Source organism: Babylonia areolata, chromosome 31, assembly GCF_041734735.1.
Source record: "Babylonia areolata isolate BAREFJ2019XMU chromosome 31, ASM4173473v1, whole genome shotgun sequence".
NCBI classification, from domain to species: Eukaryota; Metazoa; Mollusca; class Gastropoda; order Neogastropoda; family Buccinidae; genus Babylonia; species Babylonia areolata.
Window position 1 is genome coordinate 24969435 of NC_134906.1, and position 17574 is coordinate 24987008.

The following is a 17574-nucleotide window of genomic DNA, read 5'->3' on the forward strand; positions in this document are numbered from 1 at the left end:
ACTGATAGTTCTGATCAGATCAATACGTGCTGTATATAACCCCACGTGTATTGCTGTGTGCACTTCTCGTGGTTCTGTCGCAAGACAAAGATCGTGCCTTCTGTTCCTTGGTTTGCTCTGAAGCTGCACTGGCTCTCTGGTAAGATTTCATCAGCAACCGTGGAGATGAGTTTATATCTAGAGCAGCCATGTTCTGCAAGGAAAGGAAAGCCTTGATCTGCAAACTGCACTTCACTAACGGCTGCGATATCAATATCTAGCCTGGCTGGCTCTCTGTCTCTGTCAGTCTGTGGTCGTTCGCTAGTTCGTCAGAATCCTGCAATATGCGAACGCTAATTTCAGCATTCTTGTTTTCTTTCTTTCTTTCTTCTTTTGCTTCTTCTTCTTTTTTTCTTTCTTTCTTTCTTTTTCTTCTTCTTTCTTTCTTTCTTTCTTTTTCTTCTGCTTCTTCTTCTGCTTCTCCTTCTTTTTCTTCTTCTTTCTTTCTTTCTTTCTTTTTCTTCTTCTTCTTCTTCTTTCTTTCTTTCTTTCTTTCTTCTTCTTCTTCTTCTTTCTTTCTTCTTCTTCTCCTTCTTCTTTCTTTCTTTCTTCTTTCTTTCTTTCTTTCTTTCTTCTTCTTCTTCTTTCTTTCTTTCTTTCTTCTTCTTTCTTTCTTTCTTTCTTCCATTCCTGCCAGTTGAATGTGATGCTCGTTTGCCACGGCTATCCAGCCAGGGTAAGGTGAGACGAGGTGTTTGAACCATCCTTTTTGTATTTGTATTTCTTTTTTTCTTTTTTTTATCACAACAGATTTCTCTGTGTGCAATTCGGGCTGCTCTCCCCAGGAGAGCGCGTTGCTATACTACAGCGCCACCCTTTTTTTGTGTGTGTACTTTTTTTTCCTGCGTGCAGTTTTATTTGTTTTTCCTATCGAAGTCTATTTTTCTACAGAATTTTGTCCAGGAACAAACCATTTGTTGCCGTGGGTTCTTTTACGTGCGCTAAGTGCATGCTGCACACTGCATTCTTAGCAGTGCTCTCCCAAGACAGAGCTGCTTGGTCACTCAGAGTGCTGCTGCTGGTGTTGTCTCAGATAACGTACTATTAACAACACGTCAGATTATACTGTACTGATTTCATCGTTTATTATCTTGTGTGCATTCCACGGTACAGAGTTCAGTGAAGCGTGCCCTGTGTTTCAGCACTGGCAGATCTCAGCCACCAGCAAACCATGTCGAGCCATCAAGATGTGGTTTGTTCTGCGTCTGTTCGGTCTGACGGGACTGCAGAACTACATCCGACATGTCAGTCACTGCCTCTCTCTGTCTCTGTCTCTGCCTGCCTGTCTGTCTGTCTTTCAGTCTGTCTGTCTGTCTGACTCTCTCTCTCTCTCTCTCTGTGGTGTGTGCGCGCGTGTTTGTGTTTGCATGCATGAATGTGCGTGTGTGTGTGTGTGTGTGTGTGTGTGTGTGTGTGTGTGTGTGTGTGTTTGCATGCATGAATGTGTGTGTGTGTGTGTGTGTGTGTGTGTGTGTGTGTGTGTGTGTCCCTGAATATAAGCATACTTAGATCGTTTCTTCATTCAACTGATGTTTTGAGTTCAGCTCATTTTAATCAATTTCGTTACAGTAGAGAAGATTATTGTAGATTATCGTTGAGATGATTTGAGTTTTACTGAGATCTGTTGAACTGAGCTCAATTGAACTGAGCTGAATTGAGCACCAGGAAACGTCCTCAATCAGCAAAATATAATTATCTAAATTACATGTTTTGTATGATTTCTTATGTAAACGGATCTGAAAACAGTTGGATATTGAAAAAGAAATCAAATGGGTATCATTTCCCCAGACCCGACAGAACACGGAATTATTTCTGTTGACCGGTCAGAAGACTATATAAGTTGTAAGCCTCCACCCCTCCCCTCCTCAACCTCCCCCCAAGCCCTCCACGTCCCCCCCCCTCCCCCCCCCCCCCCCCCCCCCCCACACACACACACATTCCTTTTTACCACCACCCTACTCCCTTTGATCCAGGACGTGGCCATGGCTCACGAGTTCGAGGCCCTGGTGAGGAGTGACGTCAGATTTGAAATCGCTGCTGACGTCATCATGGGCCTCGTCTGCTTCCGTCTGAAGGTGTGTCAATGTGTCGGCTTCATTATATTTATCCTTGTTACCCTTGAAGAAAGTGAATAAGGCTGTCGTTATCATCGTTGTTGTCGTCCTGTTTTCACCAGAATAAAGTATCGCACAATTCCTCCATCGTCATCAATATAAAACAAAAAGTCTCAAAAGTCTGTGGCCTTTCATGCCCTGCTCTCATGGTGACCTCAGTTTCGATACCCCTCCACTTCTGTGCTTGGGGTGAGTCCTGTCAATGTCTTCAGTGTCGGCGGATTCGTGGGGGGCTGTTGTTGGAGGGACCTGGTGGCGGTCTCCACTCTGGGAGGGACGCTCACTCAGTCTGGCTCCGCGACTAAGCCATTATTGTCGTTAGTAGGGGGCTTAGTAGGTGGTGTCCTAAGTACGTTGAATTAGAACAGGCACCACTGAACACCACCGAAGTGACTCCGCAGCAGTGCAGGGTCTCCTCTGGTGTGTGACCTCGTGGCGACCTAACATCGATGATTCCCTGCGGACTGCCGACGCTGGAACTGTGACAGACGAACCCGGATGTGGCCATGTATGGGGGAATCTGAATGAGCGGCGTGTGTGTGTGTGTGTGTGTGTGTGTGTGTGTGTGTGTGTGCAATCCAAGTTTTTGTGTAGTGTTCCGTGTTCGAATACAAATAGATCCCAAATCTCCACAGTTTTGAGTACCGTTATTCAAAATCAGTTGTACTGCATTGTATTGTATTTGATATATTGTATTGTGTTGTAAAAACACATATTTTATGTGAAATTCGAACTGTCTTCTGTTGTGTTCGGTCATGTTGTGTTGAGTTGTGCTGTTTCCAGAAGAAAAAAAAAAAACTCTCTGAAATTCAGGCTGCTCTCAAGTGGATTGACTTTGGCCACTATTCAGCAATGGTATTTGTTTTAAACCGATAATCAAAATGGATTCGTTACTGTGAGTTCTTTACGTGCGCAATGCATGCTGCATACGAGACCCCGTTTTACTGTTTCATCGAAAAAAAGATTAACACCCAGACCACCACTAAAGGTCTAATAGACAGGGGAATAAAAAATAAAAAAAATCCTGGTACGTGCCGGAATCGAACCCAGGACACACGTCAGGTGCTGTACCACCAGGCCACAGGTCTACTGCTCAGTGACGTTGTGTGACCATTTCTGTCGGCCAGGGCCCCAACACGCTGACTGAACGTCTGCTGAAGGAGCTTCGTGAGGACCACAAGGTCCACATTTTGCCCGCCATGATGAAGGACGTCTATTTCCTCCGCCTCGCCATTTGTGGGCCCTACTTCACGAGCTCTGACGTCAGTTATACTTGGGACGTCATCAGACAGGTTGCTGAAGTCGTCCTTAGTTCGGCTGAGAAATAGTTCCAATGTTTCTGTCGCCATGTGCGTGCACGCGTATGTGTGTTTGTTTGTTTGTGCGTGTGTGCGTGAGTGTGCGTGGGAGAGTGCGCGGGTGTGTGTACTGGCAGATGGTTCCTCCCAGGTCGATGTAATGCTGTTTTTGCTGCTTTTGGTATTGATGTCTTTGTTGTTGTTTTTACGTCAGTTGTGCTTGGGACGTCATGAGGCGGACTGCTTACGTCATAATTGGTTCTACCAAGTTTCGCTGCAACGTCTCCGTCGCCATATCCATGCATGTAGGCTACATGACTGCTTTCAAACTATTCTTTTACTGTCAGTTCGCGTAGTTTGAAACAATTTGTCCAACGCTTCCAAACACAGAGAAAGAACTACCATGGACACACGGAGTATTAATTTCATATCGTCATCTTAACAAATGAAATCATCTTGAATTGACTTAAAGTCTGGTACCTGTACACAATGCCTCTGGTAGCATTCAGCCTGTAGGTTTGAAATGCCCTCGAATCCATTTCAGTCTGTTCTCATTGTTTTCTAGTCCTCAATACTGGTCTTCACTTGAAATATCTGAAATAAGTGAGTTTTCTTCTGATATTGGATTTTTTGTTGTTGTTGTTGTTGTTTTTGACAAGTTGTTTTGAATTTGACAATACTCGCATGATTTGCGTCCGAACTTTTAGATATTTTGCAGACTTGTTGATGATACCCTAAGGTTACTGTGTGAAAATGAATTTGGTTCAATGAATTCGGTTTCTCTATCACTGAGAAAATACTTGTCAAAAAGCGGTTCAATTTTTGGGGGGACACCCGATATATGTGTATGCCTTTGCCTTTGCCTTTGCCTTTCGCCCTTAACTCCTGTTGGAATCGTCGGGGCGCTGTCCTGATGAGATTTCCACCAGTTTCCTCCATCCGTCGTGGTTGTGTGTCGGTGCCAGAGTCTCTGCGAACGCCTTCCCCGTCCACTCCTTAATGTTGTCGTTCCACTTTTTCTTCTGTCTTCCCCTCTTTCTTCCGCCTTCCACGGTTCCTTGTAGAACGGTCTTTGCAGGGCCATCAGATCGCGTCATGTGGCCGTACTATCTCAGCTTTCTTGTATTTGTATTTTTGATTCACTTGTGTAAACAAAGTGAGTCTATGTTTTAACCCGGTGTTCGGTTGTTTGTGTGTGTGTGTGTGTGTGTGTGTGTCCGTGGTAAACTTTAACATTGACATTTTCTCTGCAACTACTTTGTCAGTTGACACCAAATTAGGCATAAAAATAGGAAAAATTCAGTTCTTTCCAGTCATCCTCTTTAAAACAATATTGCACCTCTGGGATGGGCACAAAAAAAAAAAAAATGAAGCCTAATTATATGCAAACTGCGTTTACTGTTATATTTATATTTTTTGTATTCTCTAAGCTTGATCTGATATTCTGACCTAACAACAAGAGCAGTCATTATTATCATTTTTTGTTCAAACAGGAACTTCTTTTACCAAGCATGGAAGTTTTATTTATTTTGCAAACGTTTTGGTGCAGATAGTAAAAAAGGGAAATTACTCTGTAATTAATGCTAGGGGACTTAATTTGCTTTAAACTGATCTTTCTCATCTTAAACATTACATTTTGAAATTATACTCAATACATAAAAAGCTTGGATTTTTTTTTTTTAAGTGTATCACAAGTGAGTCTTGAAGGCCTTGCGTCTCTTGTTTTTCTGTTGTTGTTTTTTTTTTTTTCCTGCGTGCAGTTTTATTTGTGTTTCCTATCGAAGTGGATTTTTCTACAGAATTTGGCCAGAAACAACCCTTTTGTTGCCGTGGGTTCTTTTACGTGTGCTAAGTGCATGCTGCACACGGGACCTCGGTTTATCGTCTCATCCGAATGACTAGCGTCCAGACCACCACTCAAGGTCTAGTGGAGAGGGAGAAAATATCGGCGGCTGAGCCGTGATTCGAACTAGCGCGTTCAGATTCTCTTGCTTCCTAGGCGGACGCGTTACCTCTAGGCCATCACTCCACACTTCTTTCCTTCACTGTTGTGAGAAGGTCTTCGTGGGGGGCCAATGTGCTGCTGGATGGTAATGCGTACCTGGTCGTTGGTGATGTGGTCCGCGTATGAGATGCCCAGGATGGTGCGATAGCTTCTCATTTCTAGTGTCTGTATCTTCCTCTGCAATTCGGCTGTCAGCGTCCATGTCTCGCATGCGTACAGGAATATAGAGAATACCAATGCGCGCAGGAGTCTGATCTCGTACTGCATGGAGATGTTGTTATCCCTCCATATTGTCTTCAGTTTGGAGAATGCAGTCATAGTCTGTGCAGCTCTTCCAAGGATTTCTGGTCTTGATCCCTGGTCACTGATGATTGTCCCGAAGTATTTGAACTGCTTCACTCTCTCAAGCTTCTGTCCATGGACTGAGATGTCTGCTGTAATGGAACCATAGTCATTTGTCATGTCTTTGCCATATAGATGTATATGTATACGTCTCTCTCTCACTCTCTAGATATACATATATATATATATATATATATATATATATAGAGAGAGAGAGAGAGAGAGAGAGAGAGAGATGGACACGGACACTGATTTATTGCCATTGACAATACTATCCTTTGGCAAGGGGGACTATGTATGAACAATAGAATAACGACGGTTTACAGAGAAATTGACGCATTGCTAAGAGTAAAAAGAAAATCAACGACAAACAACAACAACAAAATCGTAAAATACAACATATTGTTCAGATTAAAAAGGAAAATAAGAAAGCTCGGCCATCCAACTTTCTACAAAGTCATTCAGAATTATAAACTGTTGAACTGGCATCAGGGTAACAGTGGGTTGTTTTTTTTCGATAACTATAAGGTTCCCGAAGATAATTTGTTTTTCCGACAATCCCAAGTTAGGGCGATAAATTTCGCTAGTGATCTTATTCTGACAGAGAGAGAGGGGGTGGGGGGAGACTGGGGAACTTACATCTTGTGTGTGTATGTTTGTGTGTGTGTGTGTGTGTGTGTGTGTGTGTGTGTGTGTGTGTGTGTGTGTATTAGTGCATGTGGTCTGGTGTCAAGAAAACAAAAATGATGAAGACTTTGAAAACGAAAAATCTCCTATTTTCCATTGAACAAAAATCGCCGTTTCTCGCAAACCTCTGCATGCTGGTAGTCTGTTGCCAAACTTTGGCTTTTTGTATTCTTCCTGTGAATGTATCTCTTCCATCTTACTTTAAAAAATAAAACAAACAAACAAACAAACAAACATATTGGTACCAGTGGTACTCGTCAACAACTGATCTGACCACTGTATGTGTCAGTGTCTTAGAACTGAATGTATGGATGATGTTTGCAAAGAGGTCAGTTCCAAATGTATCTAACGCCTCTTTTAATGCGGTTTACCAGGAATGTGAAATATTTAGCTGCACTCTGCAGTAAATTGTAAATTATAACAAACACATATGTTTTATTGTAATGTCTTTGACGTATAATTCACCATGTGTTAGGATGTATTTCATACAGTAATGGATCACAATAAATCTCCACTCCAATATCACGTGTGTGGTGTTAAAAGATACTTGAAGAGTTACTGAGAAAGACTGTGAGAAACCTTTCACCAGAAGCCCCAGACTCCCACTCATTGCATACCTCATTCTCCTTCTTCGCTGAGAGCTCTGTTTCTTTTGCAGTTTACCTCCAGCAAATGTGGTCACATCGCACCACACACACACACACACACACACACACACACACACACACACACACACACACACACACGCGAACGCATGCACACACGCGCTGGAGAGAGCAGCCCGAATTTCACACGGAGAAATCTGTTGTGATAAAAAGAAATACAAATACAAACAAATACGCTTGCAGAAAACAATAGAAGAAAAAAAATAGGTAGCTCTGCACTGAAGCTGCGTGTTCTCACCAGGGAGAACAGCCCGAATTTCACACTGAGAAATCTGTAATAACAAAAAAGTTATATAATACAATACAATACAATATGGTGCAATACAATACAATGCAATATGATGCAATACAACACACACACACACACACACACACACACACACACACACACGCACGCACCCACGCATGCACACACACACACACACACACACACACGCACGCACGCACCCACGCATGTACACACACACACACACGCACACACACACACACACACACACACACACACACACACGCACGCACCCACGCATGCACACACACACACACACACACACACACACACACACACACACACACGCAGTTAGTTAACTAGCAATTTGAAGACCACCATTATCGAAAGTGGGTAACTGAATTTTATTGTGAATTTCCGTCTCAATGTGTTGTGAATTTGAATCTCAGTGTATTAAGTTCAGGATAGTGTACACATTCTCTTTCCTGGAAACACAAGCAGAATTATTTGGAGTATTATCATTTAATGTGTATTAGAGCTCTAGGTAATGACCATCAAAATGTAGAAAAGGGTGCACAGAAAAACCTTACTTCCCACGGAGAAATTTGTGACAAACAGTAATACTCTGCGATGCAATACAATACAGTACAATAAAACACGCACAAAACATACGCGCGCATCCATGCTTGCACACACACACACACACACACACACACACACACACACACACACATACACACACACACATACACACGCACGCGCGCACGCACGCACACACAGACACACACAGACACAGCTACAGACACACACACAAACACACACACACACACACACACACAGAGTTAAGTAGCGATTTGGAGATGAAAACCACTAAATCACAATTGTGTATAGAAATTCAAACAGACCTAAGAAAAGAAATATGATTTGGAGACCAACATTATCTAAAGTGGGTAACTGATTTTTACTGTGATATTCAAGTCAAGTCGCGTCGCGTCAAGTCAAAATGATCTTTATTGAGGGTAAAAGAATAAGCTTGTGCAGCTTTTTTCATCCTGCCCTCAGAAAAAAAAAGAGGAAAAAAAAAGAAAAGACATGAAAATAGAAGAAAAGTGGGAGGGAGGTATTGCTAAAATACGCACTACAGGGTCAGTAGCACGTAAAATTGGCAGTGGGAGACCCAAGACTGCATGTTCGGAGGAGAACAAGGACCGTGTTGAGGAACTGATTCAATCCCAGGAGGAGAACCCAGGGACCGACAAATCTCTTAGAGAAGTTGCAAGGGATTTACAAGTGATCAAGTCTTCTGTGCAAAGAATGGCGAAAGAATTTTACGTGCTACTGACCCTGTAGTAGTATTTCAGCGATAAGTCTATTTACAGTGACATGACTCCACCCCTTTCCTGGAAATTCTTTTACGATCCTTCTTCCACCCCAGCCTTTTTCCTTGAAACAGTTTTCAGTGGTAAGGCATTGTGGATCCTTCCAAACTGAAACTTTGGACAAAACTGATTTTGGATACAGACGACAATAATTAAAAAAACAAAAAACAAAAAAAAAACCAATAGACTTGACACCCAGACAGGCTATTTTTAGACTGACACTGATTGACAGATTCCAACACCTGGCAGCTGGCATGAACATGATGAAGGTCACATTGCACAGCTCTGATATCGGATTTTTTGACATGCTGTTTTGAATTTGACAATACTCGTATAATTTGTGTCCGAACTTTTAGATATTTTGCAAACTCGTTGATGATACCCTTAGGTTACTATGAAAATTTTCAATGAACTTTGTTTCTCTGTCACTGAGAAAATACTTGTCAAAAAGCGGTTCACTTTTTTGGGGGGACACCCGATACACAATTGCACTGCAGAACTCTTCTCTGTTACTTCCAGATATTAAACCCGATCCGACAATACAACCACACTGAGCCACACGCACAACAGAAATATTTTACTGCCTAAATAGCTTTAATTTTAGGCTCTGGCAGTATAAAAATGTTAATAAATCATCATCAGAAATACTATCATTATATCTCCTACAAGAAAGAAAAATAAGTTGACAAGAAAGTTTTAATGAAAACATCGAACTTGTATGGACCGAAAAAGAATATACAACAAAATAAACCAATTAAACCTGTCGAATTCTCTGTTTATGAATTCTTAAAGTACCATGATTATACCTATGATCTTGCAAACGCCCACCTTCAGTAGATTTACAGCGTTGGATATTTCTGCAGAAGACCAGACCGAAATGGGTTCCAGACAATATTTCTGGCTTTTTATCTTATACCGCCACATAGTTTAAAAATGATGGAAGTGGTGTGACAGGCGCAATAGCCGAATGGTTAAAGCGTTGGGCTTTCAATCTGAGGGCCCCGGGTTCGAATCACGGTGACGGCGCCTGGTGGGTAAAGGGTGGAGATTTTTACGATCTCCCAGGTCAACATATGTGCAGACCTGCTAGTGTTTGAACCCCCTTCGTGTGTATACGCACGCAGAAGATCAAATACGCACGTTAAAGATCCTGTAATCCATGTCAGTGTTCGGTGGGTTATGGAAACAAGAACATACCCAGCATGCACACCCCCGAAAGCTGAGTATGGCGGCCAACATGGCGGGTTAAAAACGGTCATACACGTAAAAGCCCACTCGCGTATATACGAGTGAACGTGGGAGTTGCAGCCCACGAACGCAGAAGAAGAAGAGAGGATGGAAGTGGTGACAATGAAGAAGCAGCTGACAGCCACGTAGAAGTGACAGTGATAATGAACCAGACTGAGACTGGTTTGTGTGCATAATGTCCACAAACAACTATTTCATTCAAGATACTGAAAGAAATCTTCACTTACACTCCAAACTGTTGCACAACGTCATTATTTGAAGAGGAACATTCGGAATTTTCCAATATGGAGCATAATCAATCAGCCAGGACGAATCACATCCAGCTTTTGGGATTTTCGAGATGCACCCCTCTGGTCGACGGTACAGAAGTATAATGACGAAAACCAATCGCTTCGCCAATAGCTTTTTCCCCAAAGCAGTCAATGCCCTGTCTCTCGAACAAATCCAGTGTGATAAATAGAATTGTGCAACCAACAACCATCTACCTGAATATCTAGTCATCAGCTCCATCCACATGTAATATGCAGCTTCTGTTCAAATGTGTGTGTGTGTGTGTGTGTGTGTGTGTGTGTGTGTGTGTGTGTGTGTGTGTGCAGATGCGTGCATGCGTGAATATGCACACGTTTTTATATTGATAAGCACTTGTATGTATCTTATTTCTACTGTATCTGTGTTTGTGTAGGATTTTCGATTTATGTTCGTATCTTGTTATGTACTATCCCCCCCCAATATTCCTTGTGACCCTGGTACACTTGGTAATAAAGACATATTCTATTCTATTCTATAAGAGTATCTCACATTTCCATAAAGAGAAACCTTTTTATGTAAAAGAACAGGCGGTAATAGTCCTTCAGTCTGTCCTGTTCAGTGTTGGAAAACGCATCAGAAAGAACAGGATTGTCTCGAGTGATTATAATGTATATGTGTTTGGCAGTTGTGTTCGATTTATCGTCGAGATAAGAAAACAGGACTGAAAAATCGATATATCTATATTGTAGATCGCAAAATCAATTCCTGATCAATGTGGGCTGCTTAATATGGAACTGCTCCGTTTCCGTCACACAACTTTCAGTTCAGCAAACACTCGTTTCTGGTAGTGAGCAAAATCATGATATGGATCGTTATGGATATGTACTGATAACCCCACACCCCCCTCTCCCCTCCCCTGTCCTTCCATCTTCAGCGTTATTGATTTTAATATTGTTGTGCAGCAGGGATCACACATGAACCATGAAGGCTTTGACTCTTTGTTTTTTCATGAACGAAGTGTATCATTAAAAATCGTTGAAATTGCACATCCTCATTTTAAGAAAATATAAATTAAAAAGTTTTAACCAAAATATTCTGCTCATATTTAGTTCCCGGCCCTTGATTTTTGTTTGTGGATTCAAAGGTATGAATTTAACAAGTGTATGAACACGTTGATTTGCCTTTATGCCCTTGACAAAAACAAAAATACTTTCAAATTTTTCCACCCCCAAACTTTTCATTGAACTTTAAGTTCCCAAGAGGTGAGCATATACATCATACGTTTATGGTATATGTATCACAGATCAGCTCAGGAGCATAGCCCTTGCTACTGGTCCCATGTAACCCAGTACTACCTGCCGCATGTGAAGTCACCAACGGCGGACCAGGCGGAAGAGATAACTTTTCCCAACGGCTGTGAAGGCGGAAGAGGATGACCAAAAGGCAGGGGGAGCTCTTATCCTTGGCTGGAAGTCCGAAGAAAAAACCTGCACCTGCCGAGGCCGTCCTACACGTGGCAGTATCTACACCTGTGGGACTGTGAGCGTCGGTAGGCGAGAGAGTGGGGAAGGACTGCACAACTCCTCTTCACTAAAAAAAAATGTCACCTCTACTGGTCAGGCAACTAGACTAATGTCGGAACGACGAGCTAGCCCTTCACACACTGACAGACAAGCCTGTCTGCCTACTCAACCGTCGGTCCGACGGGAGACTCCATCAAATGTATCACATCATGAAGCAAAAAATATTTATGTGGCTTGACTGTCGTAGTTTCGCTAAGTGAGGCATTTCATTGCTGTCAATGACTGGACACCTGCACAAGTACACGAAAGCAGATGGGGTTGGGAGTTGGGTGGAGGTGGTGGGAAGACATTGAAATATAAAGACTGATCGGCAAGCAACACACCTGAATCTCGTTCTGCTGCTGTGACAAGTGTACCAGCTCAGGTAAGGGTTTCTTTTTTTTTCTGTTTCTGTTGTTGACTCACGTGTGTAAACAAAGTGAGTCTATGTTTTAACCCGGTGTTCGGTTGTCTGTGTGTGTGTGTGTGTGTGTGTGTGTGTGTGTGTGTGTGTGTCTGTGTCTGTGTGTGTGTCTGTGTGTCGTGGTAAACTTTAACATTGACATTGTCTCTGCAAATACTTTGTCAGTTGACACCAAATTAGGCATAAAAATAGGAAAAATTCAGTTCTTTCCAATCATCTTGTTTAAAACAATATTGCACCTCTGGGATGGGCACAAAATTTTTTTAAAAAGCCTAATTATATGCAAACTGCATTTACTGTTATATTTATATTTTTTGTATTCTGTAAACTTGGCACTTTGATCTGATATTCTGACCCAACAACCAGAGCAGTCATTATTATCATTTTTTGTTCAAGCAGGAACTTCTTTTGCTAAGCATGGAAGTTTTATTTATTTTGCAAACATTTTGGTGCAGATAGTAAAAAAGGGATATTACTCTGTAATTAATGCTAGGGGACTTAATTCGAATCTGGTTGCGAAGCTTTATAATAACAAGTACAGAACACATTTTAACGATTAGATTTTTTTTAATTTTTTATGTATCACAAGTGAGTCTTGAAGGCCTTGCCTCTCTTGTTTAAAACTTACAACGATGCTTCTTTGTGTGTGCAAGCCTCCTTGTGCACCTGTACCACTCCCTCATTTCATACCTCCCTCCTCTTTACCTCGTGCACCTGTACCACTCCCTCATTTCATACCTTCCTCCTCTTTACCTCGTGCACCTCTACCACTCCCTCATTTCATACCTTCCTCCTCTTTACCTCGTGCACCTGTACCACTCCCTCATTTCATACCTTCCTCCTCTTTACCTCGTGCACCTGTACCACTCCCTCATTTCATACCTTCCTCCTCTTTACCTCGTGCACCTCTACCACTCCCTCATTTCATACCTCCTCCTCTTTACCTCGTGCACCTCTACCACTCCCTCATTTCATACCTTCCTCCTCTTTACCCCGTGCACCTCTACCACTCCCTCATTTCATACCTCCCTCCTCTTACCTCGTGCACCTCTACCACTCCCTCATTTCATACCTTCCTCCTCTTTACCCCGTGCACCTCTACCACTCCCTCATTTCATACCTCCCTCCTCTTTACCTCGTGCACCTGTACCACTCCCTCATTTCATACCTTCCTCCTCTTTACCTCGTGCACTCTACCACTTCCTCATTTCCTACCTTCCTCCTCTTTACCTCGGCACCTCTACCACTCCCTCATTTCATACCTTCCTCCTCTTTACCTCGTGCACCTGTACCACTCCCTCATTTCATACCTTCCTCCTCTTTACCTCGTGCACCTGTACCACTCCCTCATTTCATACCTTCCTCCTCTTTACCTCGTGCACCTGTACCACTCCCTCATTTCATACCTTCCTTCTCTTTACCTCGTGTGCTGATGGTCAGCGACACACGTGGCATGTCCGTGTGTTCAATGTATCTTGTTCATTGTCCAGCTGACCGACGCGCGCAATAGCCGAGTAGTTAAAGCGTTGGACTTTCAATCTGTGGGTCCCGGGTTCGAATCTCGGTGACGGCGCCTGGTGGGTAAAGGGTGGAGATTTTTTTTTTTCGATCGATCTCCCAGGTCAACATATGTGCAGACCTGTTAGTGTCTAAACCCCCTTCGTGTGTATACAGCAAGCAGAAGATCAAATAGGCACGTTAAAAATCCTGTAATCCATGTAAGCGTTCGGTGGGTAATGAAACAAGAACATACCAAGCATGCAACCCCCCGAAAGCGGAATATGGCTGCCTATAAGGCGGGGTAAAAATGGTCATACATGTAAAAGCCCACTCGTGTACATACGAGTGAACGTGGGAGTTGCAGCCCACGAAACGCAGAGGAAGTAGTCCAGCTAGCCGTGGAGCCATGTCAGTTCTGACAACACATTCACACCAAAAAAAAAAAAAACAGCCACACATTTGTATTTGTATTTCTTTTTATCACAACAGATTTCTCTGTCTGAAATTCGGGCTGCTCTCCCCAGGGAGAGCGCGTCGCTATAATACAGCGGCACCCATTTCTTTTGTATTTTTTCTGCGTGCAGTTTTATTTGTTTTTCCTATCGAAGTGGGTTTTTTCTACAGAATTTTGCCAGGAACAACCCTTTTGTTGCCGTGGGTTCTTTTACGTGCGCTAAGTGCATACTGCACACGAGACATCGGTTTATCGTCTCACCCGAATGACTAGCGTCCCTACCACCATTCAAGGTCTAGTGGAGGAGGACAAAATACTGATGACTGTGCCGGTATTCGAACCAGTGCGCTCAGAGTATCTCGCTTCCTGGGCGGACGCGTTACCTCTAGGCCATCACTCCACTCCGCATAATGTAAAGCAAAACCTTTCCTCTGGGCGAGAGTTCGGCATGGGTGGCACAGCAAACAACAGGTGTTTCTCCTTGTGATGAGCTTGTTGGGTTTGCTGCTTGCCCCTGGCTACTGACTGACAGCTCAATGACGAGTGTAGATATGAACTGCTTTTTCTTCTTCTTCAGGTGTGTAAAACCTATTTTTTCTGTAGGGTTCTGGCTCTCAAAGACTGATATGAGTGTCCATTGAAGGGAAAGTAGAAGAGAATTGTAAATTAAAAGTCTGAACATCTTTAAAGCCCAGAGTGGAAAATACAACCACAATGGGTTTCTTTTTTTTTTCTTTTTTTTTTTTTTCTTTTTTGCTGTAACGAAGTGTGATTAATCCACTTGGTATTCAGACACACTCTTGATATTAGGGAAAAAAAATCCAAAATTGATACTGTACCATTTAGATAACAGAAGAAAAGAACAGGTGGACAGCTTTAAAGATGGTATGTGAAACATGCTGCGATTATTATCTTTCTCTCTCTCTTCTATTTCATTCTAGTGAGCGGGTTTTGAATTGGAACAAAATACTGAATTTATGTTCCCACATATGTTCGAGAATAGAATAGATTAAAACAAGACTATCATTATCTCATTTCAATTTCAATTCCTACCGAATACAAATAAGTTACTTTGTATCATTTTGTTTCGTTTTGTCTCTCTGTTCTATGAGGCGATTTCATGGCAAAAATGCATTTTCCAATGTGGAATGAATGCATTTGTGTCTTCGTATATTCTGTGTAGCTTATTCGGGATTAAAAGGCTGTGCCAGACTTGAATAAAAGCTAATTTGTGTTGGCACATTTCTTCCGTCATTACTGTCGTGTGTACATGAAAAATGATCGGTATAAGGACAAGCCCGGTGCTTCCTTTTTTGAAGAAGTGTCTGGGTTTGTTCCACCGTACCTCTTATTTATCTGTGTGCTAGCTGAATCGGCAGCTTTGACTTGAAGTTGTGTACCATGTGAATTGAGAGGGTTACCACTCCTTACTATTTATTTTCACAGTGATTTACAAACAGGAAGGATAAATGGACATTACATACTGGTATTTGTATTTGCATTTCTTTTTATCACTTCAGATTTCTCTGTGTGAAATTCGGGCTGCTCTCCCCAGGGAGGGCGCGTCGCTATAATACAGCGCTACCCATTTCTTTTGTATTTTTTCTGCGTGCAGTTTTATTTGTTTTTCCTATCGAAGTGGATTTTTCTACAGAATTTTTCCAGGAACAACCCTTTTGTTACCGTGGGTTCTTTTGCGTTCGGTAAGTGCATGCTGCACACGGGACATCGGTTTATCGTCTCATCCGAACGACTAGCGTCCAGACCACCACTCAAGGTCTAGTGGAGGGGGAGGAAATATCGGCGGCTGAACCGTGGTTCGAACCAGCGCGCTCAGATTCTCTCGCTTCCTAGACGGACGCGTTACCTCCAGGCCATCACTCCACTAGAATAAGTGGTGGTGGTGGATGACTGATGACTTGCGCGATGAGTTTGTTTAAAGTGAAGAGGAGTTGCGCAACGTCAACCTCACTCTCTCGTCCGGGTCCACCAATTTCCAGTGGCAAGACTAAGTCGAGACGACTGGAGGATGAGCACGGATGCAGTGGATGACCAAGATATCCTTTCGGTGTCTCATCTTGCTCTCTGCACTCCACAGTGCGTTGCTGTAACCGCCTTCCTCTCCGTTGAACCGATAGGTTTCTTCCGCAGATTCTGCCGGATCCAGACTTCGCATACATGGGTAGACACACCCCGGGGGCCAACTGCGTGTGGCATGCACACAGCACAGTGGAGCTAGATGGCCGTCGGTGGCTCTCCTGAGCCGACGCCCTTTTATGGATCTCCATAAGGGTGTCTAGCCACCCGCCTCACCAGTCCCAGAAGGGAGCGGTGGGAGTGCCGGTTTAGTCGTCGGCAACCCGACCCTGAACAGGTTGTACTGGATTACAGGTTACCAGTAGCAGATCTAATGACCTGACCTGACATAAATGTGACGTATGTCACATTCCTGATGTCTGTATGAATCTGACACAACTCAGTTTAACTCTCTCCATACGAACGGCGAAAGAGACGATGTTAACAGCGTTTCACCCCAGTTACCATCATCAAAATATTGCAAGCGGAAGGCTCTTATACTGAAGAGGTGAATGTTGACAAAGATACCACAATTCTGACGACGGAAGCTAAAGGTTGGGTCATTCAGACACCCACTGGACATCCGAGGGGTCTGTGTAGAGGAGAAGAGAGGACTGGCCGTACTGAGTGAGTTAAACGAAAATTCAAGATTACTGATTGATTTAACTGTGGTCATTTGTGAATGAATTTTGTCTCCATTCATCGAATGGTTATAAGCCACAGCTGTGGTTCTGCCAGCCAACTCGAGTCTGCGTTTAGGAGGAAAGGACAAGTCGCGTGAAATTGTGTAGCATGTATCCTAAGGTCTGTTCTGTTTCAACGTATCATCTTGTAACACTGATTTCAGAAAATCATGTGTCAAATGTGATTGTTTAAAACTGCATAGTTCGCTTTATCAGTAATCTTGGGGAAGGTTTGGAGTTTGTTGTTGTTGTTTTGTTTTGTTTTTTGTTGTTGTTGTTTTTTGTGTTTGTTTGTTTTTGTTTTTTTTGTTTTGTTTTGTTTTTTTGTTTTTCAAACTGAGACTGTGTGGGTTTGTCATATGTTTGGACATAAGACACAAGTATTAGCACACCACATAATACATTTTCATGCTATAAGATATAAGCTGAGAACTGACATTAAAGCGTGTCTGCATTAAAAGGAAAGATGCGATTCGTTTTAGAAAACCCAGCACACACACACACACACACACACACACACACACACACACACACACACACACACACACATCATCGTAATCTCCCTCCCTTCAAAAACGACAGCAACAGCAGCATCTGCAGCGGCAACCATGGCGACAAAAACG

At 42.8% G+C, this 17574-nt stretch overlaps 1 protein-coding gene across 1 annotated transcript in view; it reads left to right on the plus strand.

Moving 5' to 3' along the window:
- The window catches only part of LOC143276060 (aromatic-L-amino-acid decarboxylase-like), a 22846-nt gene extending 16064 nt beyond the window's left edge, over window positions 1–6782 (plus strand). Inside the window, exons 10-14 of the mRNA XM_076580446.1 lie at window positions 1182–1283; window positions 2013–2114; window positions 3281–3454; window positions 6155–6185; window positions 6775–6782. Of these exons, the coding sequence (XP_076436561.1) occupies window positions 1182–1283; window positions 2013–2114; window positions 3281–3454; window positions 6155–6185; window positions 6775–6782 (417 nt within the window). The remainder of the gene's footprint in view (window positions 1–1181; window positions 1284–2012; window positions 2115–3280; window positions 3455–6154; window positions 6186–6774) is intronic.
- The last annotated feature ends 10792 nt before the right edge of the window (window positions 6783–17574 follow it).